Source organism: Leucopleurus acutus, assembly GCF_964270905.1.
Source record: "Leucopleurus acutus genome assembly, chromosome: X".
Taxonomy (NCBI): Eukaryota; Metazoa; Chordata; class Mammalia; order Artiodactyla; family Delphinidae; genus Leucopleurus; species Leucopleurus acutus.
Window position 1 is genome coordinate 10088363 of NC_139148.1, and position 19058 is coordinate 10107420.

General features: G+C 47.8%; 1 protein-coding gene across 3 annotated transcripts in view; it reads left to right on the forward strand.

Annotated features, from left to right (window-relative positions):
- TMSB4X (thymosin beta 4 X-linked) overlaps nucleotides 1-18825 on the forward strand; it is a 50417-nt gene extending 31592 nt beyond the window's left edge. Inside the window, exons 1-3 of one of the 3 annotated variants that reach the window (XM_082864560.1) lie at nucleotides 16690-16763; nucleotides 17831-17944; nucleotides 18385-18825. In XM_082864560.1, the coding sequence (XP_082720686.1) occupies nucleotides 17845-17944; nucleotides 18385-18419 (135 nt within the window). In that variant the 5' untranslated portion in view covers nucleotides 16690-16763; nucleotides 17831-17844 and the 3' untranslated portion in view covers nucleotides 18420-18825. Of the gene's footprint in view, nucleotides 1-16689; nucleotides 16764-17830; nucleotides 17945-18384 lie in introns of those variants that run through there. The other 2 variants (XM_082864561.1, XM_082864562.1) reach the window with 2 other exon arrangements.
- Nucleotides 18826-19058: the final 233 nt, after the last annotated feature.

Genomic DNA, 19058 nt, shown 5'->3' on the forward strand with positions numbered 1-19058 from the left:
CTACCCCACTTCCTGCAGTGCAATCTGGGAGCTGCAAGAAAGATCAAGGCTACATGTCTTCCCATTGGCCCCGTAATTAGCCTTTCCCCCCAGGCCATCGTGTGTTTGTTAGCCTCTTTGCAGAGGGAACAGGGTTCTGGCTCAAGACAGCCTGATGAGTGGGTGCCAGGAGCCCCAGACTCTGATGCCACCATCTTTATTTCAGCAAAGCTGGTAATTGGATTTGAGCTTTTAGGCCAGTCACTTATTTACTCTGTCCTCATTTATCAAATGTGAGAACTACCAGTTCTGTGCTCAGCTAACTTTCAAGGCTTTAGAAAAAGGAGTAGAAGAGGTATGGACGGGCCTTGACTACTGTCACATAGTTAATACACTGAGAGCAGATGTGATCACGTGCTGAGAAGAGCCAGGGCTACATAGGAAAGTTCACAGTCACAGAGAAGTGAAAGTGAATTATGTCACTTTCTATCACGTGACAGCCTTGCGGTGCTGATGAACTCACTGAGCCTGTTTCCTCGTGTGTGAGGGGGATAACGATGTGTCTTATTTATTGATCACTCCCAGTGTCATGCACCCTGTTCTAAGCCCTTTACTGTTACCTTTATTTTATAGTTACACAGCTTGTCAGTGTCAGAGTCAGGACCATTACATAATCTGTGAGCCCAGTGCCTTTCTTCAAAGTGGCTAAGAATTTCAAGATGGTGGCAGCCGAACGTTAGACCAAGCACAGGGCCCTTCTAAGCGCCAGGCTCCTATGTGACCCTGGGCCGTCTGACTCCAGAGCCTTCTCTCTTAACATCTGTGCTACAATGGCTGTCTCCTCAGGTTGTCGTGAGGTTGGAAGTGAGACTCATGCATTCTTAGCAGCAGGAACAGTATGCACAGTGGTCTGGAAGTAGAGGCATGGAGAGGAATACACATAAGGGATGATAAACCCTTGTGGCTACAGCTTTGGTGACTTGGAGGAAGCAGAAGCGTGCTGGTAGATAGTACACGTTCCAAGTGTGATGCTCTGCAGGCCAGCCAGAGAGGCCCTTGCCCTCTAGCCTGCTGGTGATAGGAAGTGCTGGAAGGCTTAGAAGCAGGAGGTGATGTGGACACAGGTCAGGGAACTAACCCTAGGGGGCAGTGTGGAGCAGGGAAGGCCGGGGCAAGAGCACACCCTAGAAGAGGCTGTTCTGATGACACTCCAGGGGCACAGTGATGAGGGGCTCCTGGAGCAGAGGCAGGGAAATGGGGAGAAATGGACAATTTTGAGGTAAGTCAAAATGACGAGTTTGGGTTACAATCTGGATACGGGGGGAAAAGGAAAAGCTTCTGATGCCCGATGACCTGGCCTTTCTGGGGTGTCTTGGGGTGGGTGTCGTCACCTACACCAACGTTGCTTTTGAGCATGTAGCAAACAGGACACATTTCTTCAGGAAGAAGAAGTTTTTGAGAAGACAAAAATTGATTTCACTTCCTAAAAAGACCAGCTGTCACTGGCCATACATTCAGTCATTTCTCAGTTTGGATTTTCCCCCAAATATTCCAGTCCAGTTTTCAGAGGCATTATCAGTTCTTTGATTGTGTTCCTTGCGTATAATTATATAACCGTAATTGTAAATTTCAGAGGAAACAAACTATGCAATTAGAATAAAAGAAAACCAGAAAAAGAAAAAAAGAAATCCTCTTCCAACTCTCTCCCAGATTCTTCTTTTACACTGGGTAGGGGCCCGAGGAGCGACCCACCTCAAGCCCGACTGCCTGGGTTCAAATCCCAACTCCCACTTACTAGCGATGGGACTTTGGACAAGTTAGGTAAGCTGGTTCCCTCTGTAAAGGGGGATAACAATACTAGTTCTTACCTCATTCCTACCATATCACCTTGTTCTGAAGATTAAATGAGCAGTGCTTAGACGGGTCCCTGGCATGCCTGGTGAGCAGGCCATAAATGTCAGTTATCATCATAGTCTCCAGATTTTCTATGATGATCCTGAATGACATAGAAGATCAGAAGCATCTATATAAGTTATCATATTATCTTTATTATTACTTCTCTGTCGCCAGTGGGAATGAAGGGACCATCAGCTGACACTGTGGTCATGAGGTTGGGTTAAGCCTTCCGCCTGCCTTGGAGGCCTGGAGAGAAGGACTTGTGGGCTGGTCCTCCAACATAGCCTTGTCGACTGAAAAAAAGAAAGAAAAAGCACAACCTAAAAGTTGAGAATTATGTTTTATTCGGCACACAAACTGCGGAGTTGAACCCAGGAGACAACCTCTCAGAAAGCTCTGAGGGACGGCTCCAAAGAGGTAGGAGGGGGAGCCAGGATATATAGGAGTTTTTGCAAAAATACCAGGTAGTCAGAACATTAAAAGATCACTGTTAAAGAAAACCGGACGTCTCAGGTTAACGAATTTAGCAGTTTTCTTTATATGGGAAGATGCAAGAATCTGGGCTCATTGAGATCATGCCTTTGATATATACCTTAGCTATCGAGGGCCAATGTCCTGCTTTTCTCCATCCTGAATCCCCTCAGGGTGCACAGTCAGGGCGGCTGCAGTGGCTGAGGGCTTGATGTGGCTGCAACTTGCTTTGTTTCTCGAGCTCTCCGCGTTAATGACAATAACTCCCCGCTTGCAGGGCTGGACTTCTCTGCCCCAGGAAGCATTCAGCAAGCATTATTCCTTCAGGGCTGATGTGTCTGTGTGCCGGAGATACGAAGAGAAATGAAACCTAGGCCCACCGAGGAGACCCAGCCTGACAGGGAACAAACAAATGGCAGCGAGGGGAACAACTGTCACAACAGAAGACTTTCCGGGGCAGGGGGTGTGAGGACTGTATCCTGCTTCAGGAAGTCAGAGCTTCCCCCAGTAGGGCACCATTTAAGGCCAAGTCTCTAAAATGGCTGAGAGACAAGGAACTGTCTAGGGTGATGGAAATATTTTGTATCTCGACCAAGATGATGGTGACTCTGGCATACATGGTCGTCCACATTCACGGACGGTAACTTAACATGAGTGCATTTCATTTGATGTAAATTAAACATCGATCGAGTCGATTAGAAAGAGAGAATGCAAGGGCAGGCGTCCTCTTGTCCCATTAGCACATTGCCTGGCCCTTGGTGGACTCCCAGTCATTCTCTGCCCAGTGAGACCAGGAAGGCACAGAGGGGCGAGAGTACTGAAACTTTCTGTGTGCCCAGGAGCCGCGTCTCCCCGCCTGCTGGTTCTGAATCCCGCCTTTGTGTGGCCACCAGAAGCCCGGGCAGAAGCCAGCCTCTGCGGGGGAGGAGCCTTGGCTAACTGCACAGATCCAGCCAGGCCTATCCAGGCCTCAGGGAGCGTGGGGAAGTCTTTTGGCTCGTTTGTCTTGACACACAGGCTCTCTGGGTCTGAACACGGGCGTGATTGGTGGATTGGCTCCAAGCCTCGCAGGCCTGTTTATCCTGCGGGCGGCTCCCATCTGCTCGGCTGTCTGAGCTCTCAGCTACCCCTCCTCTTCCCTCCCCCGCCCTTCTCTTCCTTCCCCTCCCCCTCTCTCCTCGTTCAGAGGACCCAGCGGGGCAGGGCTGGCAGGAGGCCCTAGAGGGAGAACTGAGGCCTGAAACTTACTAAGTTCTGTTCTCTGTGTGTGTGTGTGTGTGTGTGTGTGTGTGTGTGTGTCTCAGTCTGTCTGTCTGTCTGTCTGTGTTTGGGTGCATCTGGATGGACAGACAACTGAAGTAGGGATCAACCTGTGAATGGGTCTAAGTTTCCCCCCTCAAGGTACGATTGCCAGATCAACTCTAGGATGCCCAGTTAAACTGGACTTTCAGATAAGTAACTAATCGTTTTTAAATATAAATGTCTCAGCTATTGCATGGGATAACTTATACTCAAAAGCTATTTGTTGTTTATCTGAAATTCCAATCTTGCGACATTCTGCTTTTCTACCAGCTAAACCTAGCATCTCTGCTGGGGTGTGATGGGAAACGGTGGGAAGAGGGAGAAGACAGCCTTCCTTTAAGCCTGCACAAGGAACTCTCCAGGAAACGAGCACGGCCCAGCTACACAGTCTTCACCAGGGCACCAGAATCATGTCAATAATGTCAGTAATGATGGCGATTGCAGGGCGGGTGTGTGCAGCCTCTCTGCTCAGCTTCCTGGGAGGCGATTGTCCTATAATTCGCAGGGGAAAGCGGCAGTTGGCAGACGTGAGAAGGAACAGGGGCTGTGAAGATGCTCCATTCCATCTCCCACGCCCCACCTCCTCTGTGCCACTCTTTTTTGTCTCCCAGGATCTGAAGCCCACAATGTAGCCAAGTGGGAGTCACTGGGGATTACGGGCATGGATTCGGGGCATGGATTCAAGGCGGAGAGAGGTGGCAAGATGCCACTCCCATCCCTGCCAGCCTCACCTGTTTTTCCAGGCTTCCCCCATCCACTACTCATGTGGATGCCTCCCTGGTCAGAACTCCCACCGCAGTGCTCCATGGGCACTTAACCCTCGAGGTAGGCACAGGAGAAGTCAGTGGAAAGTTACTTGCACATAAACGGACAGATGGATGAGGAAACCCCAGGAAACCACGGCTCCTCCCCTGCAGGGGCGCCAGACCAGAAGCCAACCTTCTAGGCTTGGGACCCGCTTCTGGCCTTGCTACACACCCAGAGACCTTGGGCATGTCACTTACCACGTGTCCCATTTCTTCCCTTCTAAATGGGATGCCAGCTTCCTTATGACACCCTCACTGGGCTGTCAGGAGGCAAGAATGAGCTAGCAGATGCAAAATAACGGCAACATCTAAAAATGAATATCCAATCCATAGATATTCAGACACACACATACATCATTATATGATTCCAGGAGCAGCTTCCCAACCTCACTTAATATATAGTTCAGTTCACCAAAATGCAATGTTTTGCTCACATTTTATGGGAAAGCCTCCAAGGCACAGCTGCTCTCATGAAGGATGGCTCTGAACTGGGCCTGCGGTGGGCTGGCTGACTAAACTGTACTTGAGTTGCCTTCTAGAACGGAGGTCTGCTGGAGACCTGTCTACAGCCAATTTGATTTCGGATTATAAGAGCCATAGTCTTGACAATAACTGTCCTCCTGCCCCTTTAAGAACACAAGTTCCGGGCTTCCCTGGTGGCGCAGTGGTCGAGAGTCCGCCTGCCGACGCAGGGGACACGGGTTCGTGCCCCAGTCCGGGAAGATCCCACATGCCGCAGAGCGGCTGGGCCCGTGAGCCATGGCCGCTGAGCCTGCGCGTCCGGAGCCTGTGCTCCACAACGGGAGAGGCCACAACAGTGAGAGGCCCGCGTACCGCAAAAAAAAAAAACCACAAGCTCCTTCAAGTGCACATAAGCAGGAAGTGCCCCTACTCAGTCCTGACTGCCTGTTTCACTTCCTTTCAAAGGTGTTTTCTTACTGAAGAAACCCCAAGTTCAAGGTCACATTCGATTTCTTTCAAATGCATACTCAACTCCCTTTGTGTTGGTTTTATGAAGTTTTTTGGCAGGAAAGGATAAAATAATATATAGTTTTTTATTTTATATTTTTTAGTAGACTTTACTTTTGAGAGCAGTTTTAGGTTCACAGCATAACTGGGTGAAAGGTATGGAGGTTTCCCATATGCTCCCTGCCCCCCACGTACATAGCCTTCCCCACCATCAACATAAGTAATGTTTTTTTAAATATATAAAAGATGAAAGTAAAACATAAAATGATATTTAAAATATTTTAAAATATAAAAGTAGTACATGCTTCTGGGAAAAACGTAAATAATAGAGGATTGTCCATTTCCCTTCCCCAGAGGTAACCTCTATTCATAGTTCTTAAAACTCCCTTCTGGAAATTGTCTCAATACCCCTGACTTTTTTATTGCACAGAGGAGACCATACACTCTTTCTAAGGTTCTCTTTTTTCCGCTTAAGAGTATAGTTTGGACATCCTTCCATGGCATCGTGAATAAACCTGCCCCAATCTTTTTCTAATGGCTGCATCATTTTCCATTGTTTGGGTATTCTATCCTACATTTAACTGATCTAATTAATATATACTTAGGTATGTATTATATATATATATATATATGTATGTATGTGGATGCAGACGTAGATATCTTTGTGTCCAAATACGGCGGTTGAAAACAATTCTAACAGTGGAATCGCTGGATCACGCTGGAAATGCTTGGAGAGCCACTGGTACCCCTGAAAAGTTGGATTTATACTTCCCACCAGGGCCTGTGAGAGCTGCTTTCGCTCTCCTTCCCCTGCATTCTGACCAACCTGAGGCATCATCCAACCTTCTCAGATTGTCAGTCTGAAAGGGACAGACTAGGGTTCCTTGTTCGATTCGCATCTGAAAGCCTCCTGTGGTGGGGGGGAATCTCTCCCTCCATCAGTTTTGGCTCAGTGAGAGGGGCTTAGAGAGCAGACTCTGGAACCAGACGAGCCACTTGCCAAACTCTACAGCCTCGGTTTTTCATCTGTAAAATGAGCATCCATCCTTAGACCAAGTTCATGGGGTTATTGAGAGGATCCAGCAGAGCAATACAGAGTATCTAGTGCTACAAATGTTAGTGTGTTTCCCATCAAAGCAAAAAAACAATAAAAAACACCCCCCAAAATAAAAAACCGATTTCAACTGACCTAGTCAAAGGCCAATTAACAATTTTTGCGGTATCTGAAATCTCACCTTCTCCTTACTCGCCACCCCTGCTTGAGGGTGGAAAATGCAAATCAAATGCTGAAAAAGACAACTTAAACTGTCACATTAAATGGTTGGTCTCCCTCGCTGAGCAACCTTGGGCGTGTTACATCTCTGAGCCTTGGTTTCTTCCTCTGTAAAACAGATGTTCACTCTACCTACCCAACCAGGTTGTTAGTGGAATGCAGAAGCGTCTGGCTCTGGCAAGCCCTCCACGGATGAGCCTCGTTATTGTTACTGTCAGCCACGAATCCCTCCAGTGGCTCAGCCCACGTCCCCCAGCAGGACAGGTGGAGAGTAAATTCCCCTCAACTAATAGATGATTCACAAACACCTAAGATGCCAGGCTACTTGAAGACCCTCTGAGACTCTAAACACTGTGTAGGGCACTGGTGGAAGGGAATCCTCCAACTTTCTGGTCTGCCCTTTGAGACAGAATTATATCCTGAGAGGCTCAGCAAGCAGGTTGAGTGAGCAGCCTCCATTACCCCATTCCCTAGCGTCTAATAAGGAAAGACCCTCATGGATCTACTTCGTGAAAATATATTTGCCATGTTTTATCTTTTTAACTTTTCTCCTTGGGAAACGGGGTACACTCTGAATACTATGGTATTGCTCAAGTGACAGCTAAGTTACTTGTAAGCGGGGATGGCGCTGACATGGTTTCTCCATGTCCTTCAGTGCTGTACAGAATCTCATCTGGGTTTGTGCACAGTGGGGAGAGTAATTCACCTGCTTTGAGGTTACAATTCATCCCACCATGAGTGACTGCTATGGTCTGAATGTTTGTGTTCTCTCCAAAATTCATGTGTTGAAATCCTGCCCCTGAATGTGATGGTATCAGGAGGTGGGGCCTTCACAAATGGGATTAGCGCCCTTATAAAAGAGACCCCACAGAGCTCCCTAGCCCTTCTGCCATGTGAGTATACAATGAGAAGTCTGTGGCCCTGAAGAGGGCCTTCACCCGACCATGCTGGCACTCTGATCTCAACATCCAGCCTGCAGAACTGTAAGGAATATCTGTTGTTTGTAAGCCACCCACTTTGTGGTATTACTGAGCTAAGAGTTCTTTTCAAAGACCGCTGAAAGAGCCACACCATGTAAGGAACAGAGATACAATCAAAAGCACATCTCAAAGCATAATGGCTTCACTGTGGAGGAACCTGCCAGAGAACACCTTAGTCAAATGATCAAAGTTAACATCCCCAACAATGGAACAAACCAAGACCACGTGCCTCCTGATGCGAGACACCGAGAAGGTCACAGCATCCCTTGTGTAGTATTCCTGCCAAAAAGGCAAAGCCCCAGTCTAATCACAAGGAAACATCAGGCAAACCTAATTCAAGGGAAATTCCACAAAACAACTGGCTTGTCGTCTTCAAAAATATTCGTGTCATTGAACACCGAGAGAGGCTGAGGAAATTCTAAATGAAAAGACGCTAATGGGACATGACAACTCAATGTGATACATGCTCCTGGACTGAAACCTGAATCAGAAAAAGAAAAATTGTTATAGGGATATTATCAGGCTAATAGGCAAAATGTGAATTAGGTCCGTAGCTAAGATAGCAGTGTTGGAGCAATGTGAAATTTCTTGGCACGGATAACTGTGCAGTGGCTGTGCTGGAAAAGGTTCTTGCTCTTAGTAAATGTGCACCAACTATTTGGAGGTAAAAGTTGTCAGATTTGCAAAGCGTTTAGAAGATAGATGATAGATAAAGAGTGCGAGAGTCAGAGAATGATAAAGCAAATGTGGCAAAATATTACCAATTGATGAATCTTCATTGTGTTTTTGCAGCTTTTCTGTAAGTCACCTTGTTATCATAAACAATCAGGTGTGGTCCAAGGGGCCCATCAGGAATAACAAAGACACTCCAAACACTTGGGAAATTCCAAAAGTTTAGAGGCTCTCTCCCAGGAACGGGGGACCAAGGCCAGTGCATTCTTTCTTATGCAAAACCAGATTAAGTATTTTAGCTAAAAAAGTAAGGCATTTCTGCAAACATAGCCGTAGAGTACAAAATAGAAAATTCAGACGTTAAAATACCTCCTCCTGGCCCAAACTAAAATTATGTCCCTGTCTGGATGTAGATAGAAAAATAGACTGAAGTCCAAATGTATGCTAACTCTTTGTGCCAAGGACCATAAGTAGTAAAAATAAGTGGGGGAGAGCGTGTGTGTAAATTTGTCGGGCAAGCCATTTTCATGAATGAGGCATTTTAGGTCTTTGGAAGCCAAGCACGCACATGCGTTATCTGAGCTCTAGCACCTAAAATCATGCCTAAAGGACTAGGGGCCCACAGTTGCAAGTAAGGAGTTTGGGTTGGTGGTCTTGGCTCTGCTGACCAGCTGAATACCCTTGGGCAGGTCACTAAACCTCTCTGTGCTGAGTTTCATCCTCTGCGAAAGACTGATGCCAGCACCTAGCCCCTTTATCTGCATAAGGATGCTTGAAGGGTAAAATGACAACCAAAATGAGAAAATGCCTTGATAAAGTTGAGAAACACCAGATACATGTGAGATGTATTACAGAAGAATTACTGAAGCCCGGAATGTAAGGTGACACCTGTAAGCTGTAAACTGGTCTTTTTAATTTAAATTAATTTTTTTCCCAACTGTTGTCCAATTTGCTGGTTCCCCTGAGCTGGTGCCTAAACCTTTTTAGGTAACCTGCTGCTCTCGACTGTGGAATTTAGGCCATGCAGAGAGTGGGCAGGGGGAAATAGTCAATTAAATTTCCAAAGCAGAGTTCTCCAGTGGCTTATCCGGTTTATTGGCAGCCATACCATCTCTTCCATTCTCTCTCAGAAACCCTGTTGGTGACTTCCTGTAGTTCAAGAGACCTCTCTTTGAGATAGACTGGGGTCCACAGTCATTCAAGTGGTCTTTGGAGAGAATCCATGTACTTAGACAAAAATTACATCTTTATTTTCATTAACCTCTACCTGAGTGTAAGCGTTTCCTTCACGTATGCACGTAGGCACATCCCTTAGTCAGCACGGGCTGCTGTAACAAAGCACCATAGATTGGGTGGCTTCAACAGCAGACATTTATTTCTCACAGTTTTGGAAGCTGGGGAGTCCAAGACCAAGGTGCTGGCAGATTCAGTGTCTGGTGAGGGCCCACTTCCTGGCTTGTAGACACCCGCCTTCATTCAGACAAACGCTCAGTCCGTAACAGCAAGGAACCTCTGTTATTAGCAGTTCCTGTGACTGCATCAACAACAGAAATCACAGATATTTTCATATCTGTTCATGTTTTGCACTGCACACTCATCACTATTTTGAATTTATGCTGGGTATGAGACCTCCTCGTAGATTGTGCTATTTAATGCATAAGGAAGCATGTATATTACCGCATCACAATGTTTACAACTCTTTTGGTAACTGTATGGAAATAGAATTGCTTTCATTCGTGATCCCAGGTTTTTTATTTTCTGCCTTTATGTAATTCTGAGAAAGGGTCTAGAGGCTTCCTCAGATCGCCCTGGCACAAAAAGAGTTAAGAACCGCAAAGCTCACTCCACCCTGACTCGCCTCCCATTTCCTCATAACCAGACCTTGGGTTGTGAGGAAACAGGACTATGATTCACTTTTCTTTTCTTTTCCTTTTCTTTTTTCCTTTAAAAAATTGAGTTAAAATTCATATAACATAAAATTAACCATTTTAATGTGAACGATTCAGTGGCGTTTAGTACATTCACAGTCCGGTGTAATCACCACCTCTAACTAGTTCCCAAACATTTTCATCACCGTAAAAGAAACTTTGGACCTATTAAGTCATCACGCCCTTTTCCTCCCTCCCCAATTCCTTGGCAGCCTCTAATCTCCTTTCTGTCTCTATGGAATTTGCCTATTCTAGATGATTCACATGAATGGAATCCAGAATATGTGGTCTTTCGTATCTGACTTCTTTACTTAGCAGGTTTTCAGGGTCCTTCCACGTGGCAGCATGCATCAGCGCTTCATTCCTTTCGATGGCTAAATAATATTCCATCGTATGGTTAGACCACATTTCATTTATCCATTCATCCATTGAGGGACATTTGGACCATTCTCACTTTTTGGGTATTGGAATAGTGCTGCTATGAACAAGAGTACAAGTATTTGAGTACATGCTTTCGATGCTGTTGGGCATACACCTAGGAGTGGAATTGCCGGGTCGTATGGATATTCAGTGTTTAACTTTGTGAAGAATATGATCAGCTTTTACATCTTTAGTTAAATCTATTTGCTAAAGTGAGATTTGGTCATTTTAGTGTCTGTGAATCCCAGTTGTCCATATCATCTTGACCAACTCGGACAATTCATTCCTGGCTATAAATTGCACAGTATAAGCCTAGAACTCAACTCTCTTTTTCCTGGTGCTTTCATTTGCCCCATGTTGGGCCTTTGTGTGAAAAGATGACATCCTCCTCTTCTTCTTGCTTTGATGGAAATTATGTCTATGGGATTCTTTCCCTGGGAAGGCTCCAGGGAGGGTGGGCATCAGAGAGAATTGGGGAAGTGGGTGAACGTGCTGGTAAAGGCTCGCTCCTTCATTGGCCTTGGTATGTGCCAGTCAGTTCTGATGCGCAAGTAAGCTGATTACTGCAGGCATCCGTCAGACAGGAAAAACTAACGTGGCAGAAAGGAAGGGAAGAGACCTGGTATGTGCACCCAGCACAGGTCCTAGGAAAAGGTGGTGACCTCCCCGGGTCACCAGCTCCAAGGACAACTAGGCTCAGATCGAAGCTTAGCACACGGTGGAGAGGCTGAACTGTCCCGTGCACACGCTCAAACTTTCCACTCTTGGGCAGCTGGGTGGGAATGACGAGAGAGGGCGTGCTAGGCAGAGGAAGAGACGGATGAGCCGATGGACCCATTCCTGGGTCCTAGGAAGAGCCAGGGGCACTGGGGGCACAGAGGGAATGAGAATGAAAGGGGCAGGACTGGCTTCATAACTTGGGGACACAGGGCAAAATGAAAACGTGGGGCCCTTTGTTCAGAATTATGAAGAATTTCAAGATGGCAGCAGCAGAGCATTAAAGCTAAGCACAGGGCCTCTGTGAGGGTGGGGCCTTGTGCGACAGCACGGGTCACAGGCCCCAGGAACCAGCCTCGGGGAGGGGAAATGGCCAGGGTCAGCCACGAAGGTGTCAGCCCACGTGAGGTGTCCCCCCAAATTTGGGCCACTTGGCCATTGCCCACCTGAGCTTCATTTTTCTCCCCACAAAGCCATTAACCACCTTCTGCTGACGACCTGGGAACTATATGCTACAGAAAAGCTTTGACGCCCAGCGAAGAAGCACATTACAACATATGAACACTTATTGCTTGCTAATGATAGTTCTGCTTCACAACGGAATAAATAGTTTCATTTTTAACACAGGAGGCTGTCAGTGCCCCCCCCTTCCGATACGTTGTTTGACCTACTAATTTTGTTTTAACCGTTGTGATATGAATGACTGCTGGGAAAAATATTAAAGTAGTGAAAAGCTGTGTGAAAACGCCACCGTTCAAGATAAAGAATCCCCTTTATTGCGAGTGTGCCAGGCTATGTAGGAGCAGGCAAAGGGCAGATTGGGCGTCTGTAATGAAATCATTTGAAAATTTTTAACCGATACGATCTATTACTATGATATCTACGCTTAAAAGTTTTAATGATGGAAACCTTGGATGGTTTCTTGAGATGGAATATATAACTTTACCCTGATGTGGCCTACAGAACAAAAGTCTAAAGGCCTTAGGGTAGGATTCTAGAAAACTGTAGTGTTTAAATGAGGCAGCTTCTAGGCCGGCCAGTCCGGGTTCAGACACTGCCTCAGGCTTTCACTGTGTGGTTTGGGGTAAGTTATCTGATTCTCCAAGACTCCCTCACCTGCAAAATGGGGGGCCTTCGGGTGCCTCTGTCAGAGATGCCTGCAGGGATTTGGGGAGATTACACATGGAAAGCTCCCCCCTTTATGGTAAGCCCTCAAGAAATGTTTGCTATTATTATGGTCATGACTGCTGCCGCGGTTGCTTTTGTTGTGGTGGTTCTTGTTGTTATTATTGTTATTGTTGTTATTGTTATCTGGCCCCTGCCTGCCTCTCCACATTATTTCCTCTGTCAGTTTCTCTCACTCGATGCAAGCCCCAGGCTAAAGGAAGCTACTCCTCGCCCCCTGCATGTACTCAAAGGTTCTCTGCCTTCTTTTTGTTGCCATTGCTGTGAGGGGGCTGAGGAACCACTTGAGGGGATGTCGTAGAGGTGAATTCAAGCCACAGAAGGGAACCGGGTTGAATGAGATCCCCTGTAAGTTCCCCTTGGCTCTAAGATTCCATCAGATCAACAAAGTGGACAGGAAAGTTGAGCAGCCCAGGGTCCGACATTTTCGAGATTGTTCTTTGACCTTCCCTGCTCTCCTGGTACTGCCCCCTCCTCTTTAGCCCCCTGGCTGAGGGAGCCTTCTGTTCCATTGCATGGAATACAACGTGGACCCCCGCCGAGCTGGGAATCCTAGTAGAGACGGGCCTCCGTGAGAGCACGTAGACTTGGTAGATAGATGTTGAGCAAGTTGCTTCAATTCTCTGAGCCTCAGTTTCTTCAGCAGTAAAATGGGGATATTTGCAGCCACTACACAGGGTGAGAACTGAATCAGATGTTGTACACAAAGGGCTTCAACAGAGGGTCTGACATACAGCTAGGCCACTAAATATCACCTCCCTGTCATCAAGGCTGGACTCGGGCTGGGTCTTTAAGGAGATTTAGATGAACAGATGGAGCTTGCAGGGTCACGGGAAAGTGGCTTGAGGCAGGTGGGGGCAGATGGAAGGAGGCCCTGAAAAGTGGACGAAGGGACCTGGGCCTGAGAAAGCAAAGAGTCGGTCGGGAGCCTTGCTTAGTCCCCGTTGCCCCTCCTCTTCTCTGGCCAGTGCCTTGCGTAAAATGTAATAGGTTAAAAATAATAGGATGAATTTTCCTGAACTCAGATTTCAAGGGCTGTTTCCCCAGCTTTGGAAATAGCTACAAATCTGTCCCCGGCCCGCCCTGGAAAGCAACATAAAACACAGTGTGCCCTGACACCGCTTCCTGGTTCCACTGGGCACAGGCTTCGACGTGGCCACCTTCCAGCGCAGGCTCTCTTGGCATGGTTTTCACGGGGTCTGTGGCCTCCCGAGGAGAGGAAGACAGGGCCTGGCTCAGGTGGGCTGTCTAGTCAGCTTTCGCTGGAGAGTCCTGAGCCCCGGGCACACGCCGCCGTTCTTTTGTCCCTCCAAGCCTCTGTCTTTTCTTGGGATTGAGAACTGGTGACCCAGCACGTGCTAACCCATTATAGACGGTAGCTTCCAGGAGGCAGGAATTATCTCTGACGTCTGAAGCATCAATACTGGAAGGACTGAAGAGAAGAAAGCAAGGTGGCTAGAGTCACAGGTGCAGAGTGGGGCTGAGCCAGGTGCAAGGACCTTCCTCACTGAAGCCAGTCAGTTCCATGCCATCCTTCACTGCTAACTGAGCAACTACTATGTACCAGGCATTGTGAGACACAAGGCAGCCTGCCTCCCGCTCTTCCTGGTGAGTCTCAGGTGCAGACCCAGGGCCGCCCCGGGGGTGAAGAATTTTCTCAGCGTCAATAGTACAGAGTGGCTACTCGCTGAGTTATCCCAATGCTGGATCTCTAAGCCTCAGTTTCCGTATCTGTAAACCTCTCCTCATGGAAAGGCCCTGGTCATGAAAGGCGAAAACAAACATAAAGCCGCTATTACAATGCCTGACTGAAATTTTATTGGCTGAAAAATTAGCAAAAGATCTCATGAAAATCTCAGTAAACTGGTACTTTAAAAGAGAAGGAACTAATACAAAAACATCTAAAATGTGCAATTAATTCCAAACACTGAGGATTTTTTCCTCAACCCTCCATCCTAAATAATAATACAAAGCAAAACAGTAACAACACTGTCACACACTGTCTGAAGCATTTCAGCCTCCCAGCAACCGTGGAAGGTTAAGTACTGAATGATCCCATTTCACAGATGAGAAAATACACAGAAAAATTAATTCACAGGCCAGGGTCACACAACTCTCGGGAATATTCCTTGAGTTCGCATTTGCTGCCATCTGCCTCCCGCTGCCCGTTCCATTCTTCCTAGAACCCCCGGAAAGTCCACAAGTCAAGCCTAACATGGCAGCCACTCTTCCTTTCAGGGAGTTGCTTCCTTCTCTTTCCCTTCCTCTCTATCCATTTCTAAAGAGACAGGCAGAAGGAAGGCTGCTTGTTGCCTAACTAGAAAAATGGTCCAGGGTTTACAAATTTCTACTCCGCCACTGCCTTCGGAGACATTGCGCTGCAAGGCCTGAGGAGAAGGCCTTGGGGAGAAGCAGGGAGCCTTAGTGTCATACCTGTGTCATCCGGACACTCGGGGAGGAGAGAAGTGATTCTTGACAGCAGCTGGGTGAGGGGAAATGGACTCCCAGAACCCGACAGAAATGGTGTCGGCACGAAGCACCTGACGGCTGCAAAGGGCCAAAAATCCACCCTGCACGCTCCTTCCTGAGTTTCCACGATGAAGTGGACTCTTGGGCCAGTCAACTAGGGGAGGGTCAGGGGGACGTGTAACCAGAGAGATGACATACTGTGCCTGCATGAAAAAGTCCAGTGCCCTCATTCGGGAGCAGAATGACAGCGACCCAGCAGAGTGTGAACTGGGGAACCAGACGGTCACCTGCCCCTGCCCACCCTGTACCCCTCCCTCCCCAGGAAGAAGGAAGTCTAGTGGACGCAGAAATGGGGAAGTCGGAGGTGCTCCTGCAGTGGCTGTCATGGGTCTATATAACAATTGACTCCAACCCCCAGTGAGACAAAAGCCTCGGCCACAAACAAGATTAGCAAAGGGGTTTCTGGAAACATCTTCTGAGGGCGCAGGGAGGGGGAAGGGGTTTTGTGCATACTGCTTTATGTGAAAACTCTCACAACCTGGCTCTTTTTCCCTTCACAGGCCATGTGCAGCTCCCCTCTCCTCCCCCCATGGTATTTGTAACTGATTTCAGCCCAAGGGGAGGGGTCCCTAGTATTCAGAGTCAGGTGCCATTTTGAAAACTCCTCTCTACCTAGAGCTCCCATATTTCCGGATGTAACTCAGAAACGCACTTCAAAATGGAATCCTGCTCGAAAGACGCCTTTCAAAATACGGAGTTCGATTTTTAAATTGAATCTTCAGATTTCAGAGATAATGGGAGTGCAGTCTCTGGCCTTCCACCTGGGCCTCCTTGGCAATCACTTTTGTAATTTAGGAAAATCAGGAACAGGAAAGTAAAAGAACTTCTTCCTTGTCCGGCAGCAAGTCAATAGCAGAGCTTGAACTTGACTTATTTTCCTAAGAGGCAGGCGATGTACTCTATAAACTCCCGGTAAATTCACCGCCAACCCGCAAATATTCCGGTTATTTGATTTGGGTGCTAACCAAACTTAAAGCATTTTAAAAAATATGCATGTTACAGTGAGAAAACTTTTTTTTTTTAATCACTTAAGGGTGCTTTACTTCCCACCCAAGTCTAGGAGAATGCCAGCGAGGAGACAAAGAAGGCCGGGGTGGGGCGTAGGGCTTCCACTGGCCTGAAAGCTGAAATCACGGGAATCGCACCGCTGCAGTGGGCGAGGCCCTGGGGCGAGGGACACCTCACCCTGGCTTGGGGATGTCTGCAACGGACAAAGGCAGCTTCGCAGTAAAGGAATGCCAGTCCCCCCTAGGTACCACCCAGGCCCTTAGTTATCACGCTCCGGTCCCCAAGAACAGGTTTGCGCGGCTGCTGCAAAAATCCATGATGACAGAACAGACATAAGGGGCTGGGGGAATGTACTATGAAGGAAGTGTTGCAGGGTGGGCTTTGCGCGTTTTATTTTTCCGCCCTCGCTGCGGTTAGGTGCGTGGGTGGACACAGGGTGTGGGCCCCCAACGCCAGGCAGGCCCCGGACGCCGTTCCGGAGACGCGGCGCGAAGGAGTTAAGCGCGCCGGCGGTGACGTCACCTCATTTACATAGGAGCGCGCATATAGCGGCGCCCGCCGGGCCCTGCCCGGCACTCGGCGGCGACCACTGCGCAGGTCGGACCTCGTTCGCTCGTAACTCGCTCCGGTGAGCCCGGGGGCCCCTGCCTCCTGCCCTTTGCTCCCCTTCCCGCCCCGCGCCCGCATCCGTGAAGCCGAGCAAGAGTGGTCCTCCTGGGAAAGGCGGCCCCTGGGGAGCTTGGGGGTGCTGGACCCTTCCAGATGCTGGGTAACGGGGTCGGGAACTCGGTGATTTTTTGTTTTTTAAATATTTAAAAATTTCGCATTTTGCTATGGGAGCTTCGAAGGGAACATTTTCTTTTCTTTCCTCCCCCCCGCCCAAAGAAAAGCATTCTGCATCGCTTCTTAGGCGATGATGAATCAGGAACAGAAAGATCCTTTGTTCCGGCTCACACCCACCAAGGCCCGGAGCTTCACAGACACATTTTTTCTCTCGCCTCCGATGGCTTCGTGGGCTGTATCTGTTTAGGTTTAAGACGGCTGGGCTGTATTATGAAATGTTTAAAACGCCCTTCTTGCAGGGGGATGTGTGCAGAGCTGCGGAGTCGCTCCTAAATGCAGATCAGCGTTGATCTAGAGGGTGTGGGGACAGCTTTGTGTGCGGCTGGCTCCATTGTTGAGCGAAAGGAAGGAAGCGGGTAGGGCGGTGGTCGGTGGCGCCCGGCAGCAGCTGCCGCCTTTGTGAGCAGAGAAGAAAGCAGGACGGCTCGCATCTTTGGGGAAGAGGCCACGTATAGCAAACGGAAACATTTTGTGCAGCCTTGGCTTCATTTTAAGAACTCTAAGTCGATTTTATTCCCCTTAAGCTTGAAATGGTTTCACTTTTCTCTAATGTTGAAACGCTGCAAGTAACAAACCCACAGTGGTTAATTTCACTGTTTTGAAAGATTCGGCCTCCTTGTGTGGGCGATCTTCCCAATTTGACCCTCCGCGTTCTGAAATACTAAAGGCGGGGAGGGGGGGGCTCTCTCTTTCTCCTGTAGAAAGAGGATGATCTTTAGCCCTGAATGAAAGCGGAAGGTGGCAAAGTGGGTTTTCCGGCAGGAGACAGGAGGGCAGAGGCGCGTTTCTGAGTCGGGAGAGACGAGGGTAGGTGGCCCGCCCTCAATCTCGCTCTTGGCTTTGTACCTGCAGCTTCCTCTGAAGCCATGTCTGACAAACCCGATATGGCTGAGATTGAGAAATTCGATAAGTCGAAACTGAAGAAAACAGAAACGAAAGAGAAAAATCCACTGCCTTCACAAGAAAGTAAGCCTCCCTCCCACCCCCCTTCTTTAGAAAAGGCCGAGCGGGAGTGGCGGGGTGGGTCGGAGAGGATGGGAGGGGCTGGGAGAATTGGGGTGGGTGCACGAAGTGCGGGGGAGGAGCTGACAGTTTTGTGATTCACGCGGCATGGAAAGGTTAATTGAAAATTGCCTTGCAGCCAACAAACGCGGGGCTTTAATAATCTAATCATTGAGCGTTTAATATACCATATTAATAGGCAAATGCTTTTATCCTTTTCTCTGTTCAAATGTATATCACATAAATATTTCATGGTGGAATGCCTATTTGTGCTTGTAGAAATTTGTCTGATGAGGAGAGATGTCTTTAAACGAAAGTACTGAAATCCTATGCTCGGCTATACTGAATTCGCATCTCCAGCCCCCTCCATCTTTTTTTTTTGTCTTTTTCTTTTCCGGTCGCAGCGATTGAACAGGAGAAGCAAGCAGGCGAGTCGTAATGAGGCGTGCGCCGCCAATATGCACTGTACATTCCACGAGCATTGCCTTCTTATTTTACTTCTTTTAGCTGTTTAACTTTGTAAGATGCAAAGAGGTTGGATCAAGTTTAAGTGACTGTGCTGCCCTTTTTCACATCAAAGAATGGAGAACTACTGACAACGAAGGCCGCGCCTGCTTCCCATCCGCCTGTCTGGCTGGCAGGGAAGGAAAAGAACTTGCATGTTGGTGAAGGAGGCTGGGTGGGACGACAGTGAAATCTAGAGTAAAGAGCAAGCTGGTCCAGGGTGTCCTGCGGGCTGTAAAATGCAGTTTAATCAGTGCCATTTTTTTTGTTGTTGTTCAAATGATTTTAATTATTGGAATGCACAATTTTTTTAATATGCAAATAAAAAGTTTTAAAACCTGGCTGGTGTGACGGTATGGTCTCTGAAAGGAGCGGCTCATTCAGATGAAATCTTTGCAAAAGGGTCAAGTGGGTGCCCTGGGGAGCGATAGATGACAAACACCTGGTCATTTGGGCAAAACGACACAGAAATGGGTTTCATCCAGGTATGTGAAATAGCTCGTCTACACTAGGTAATTAGATCATTTTCTTAGGGTCATTGAATTCCTAGTATCTAGCGTTGAACGCGAACTTT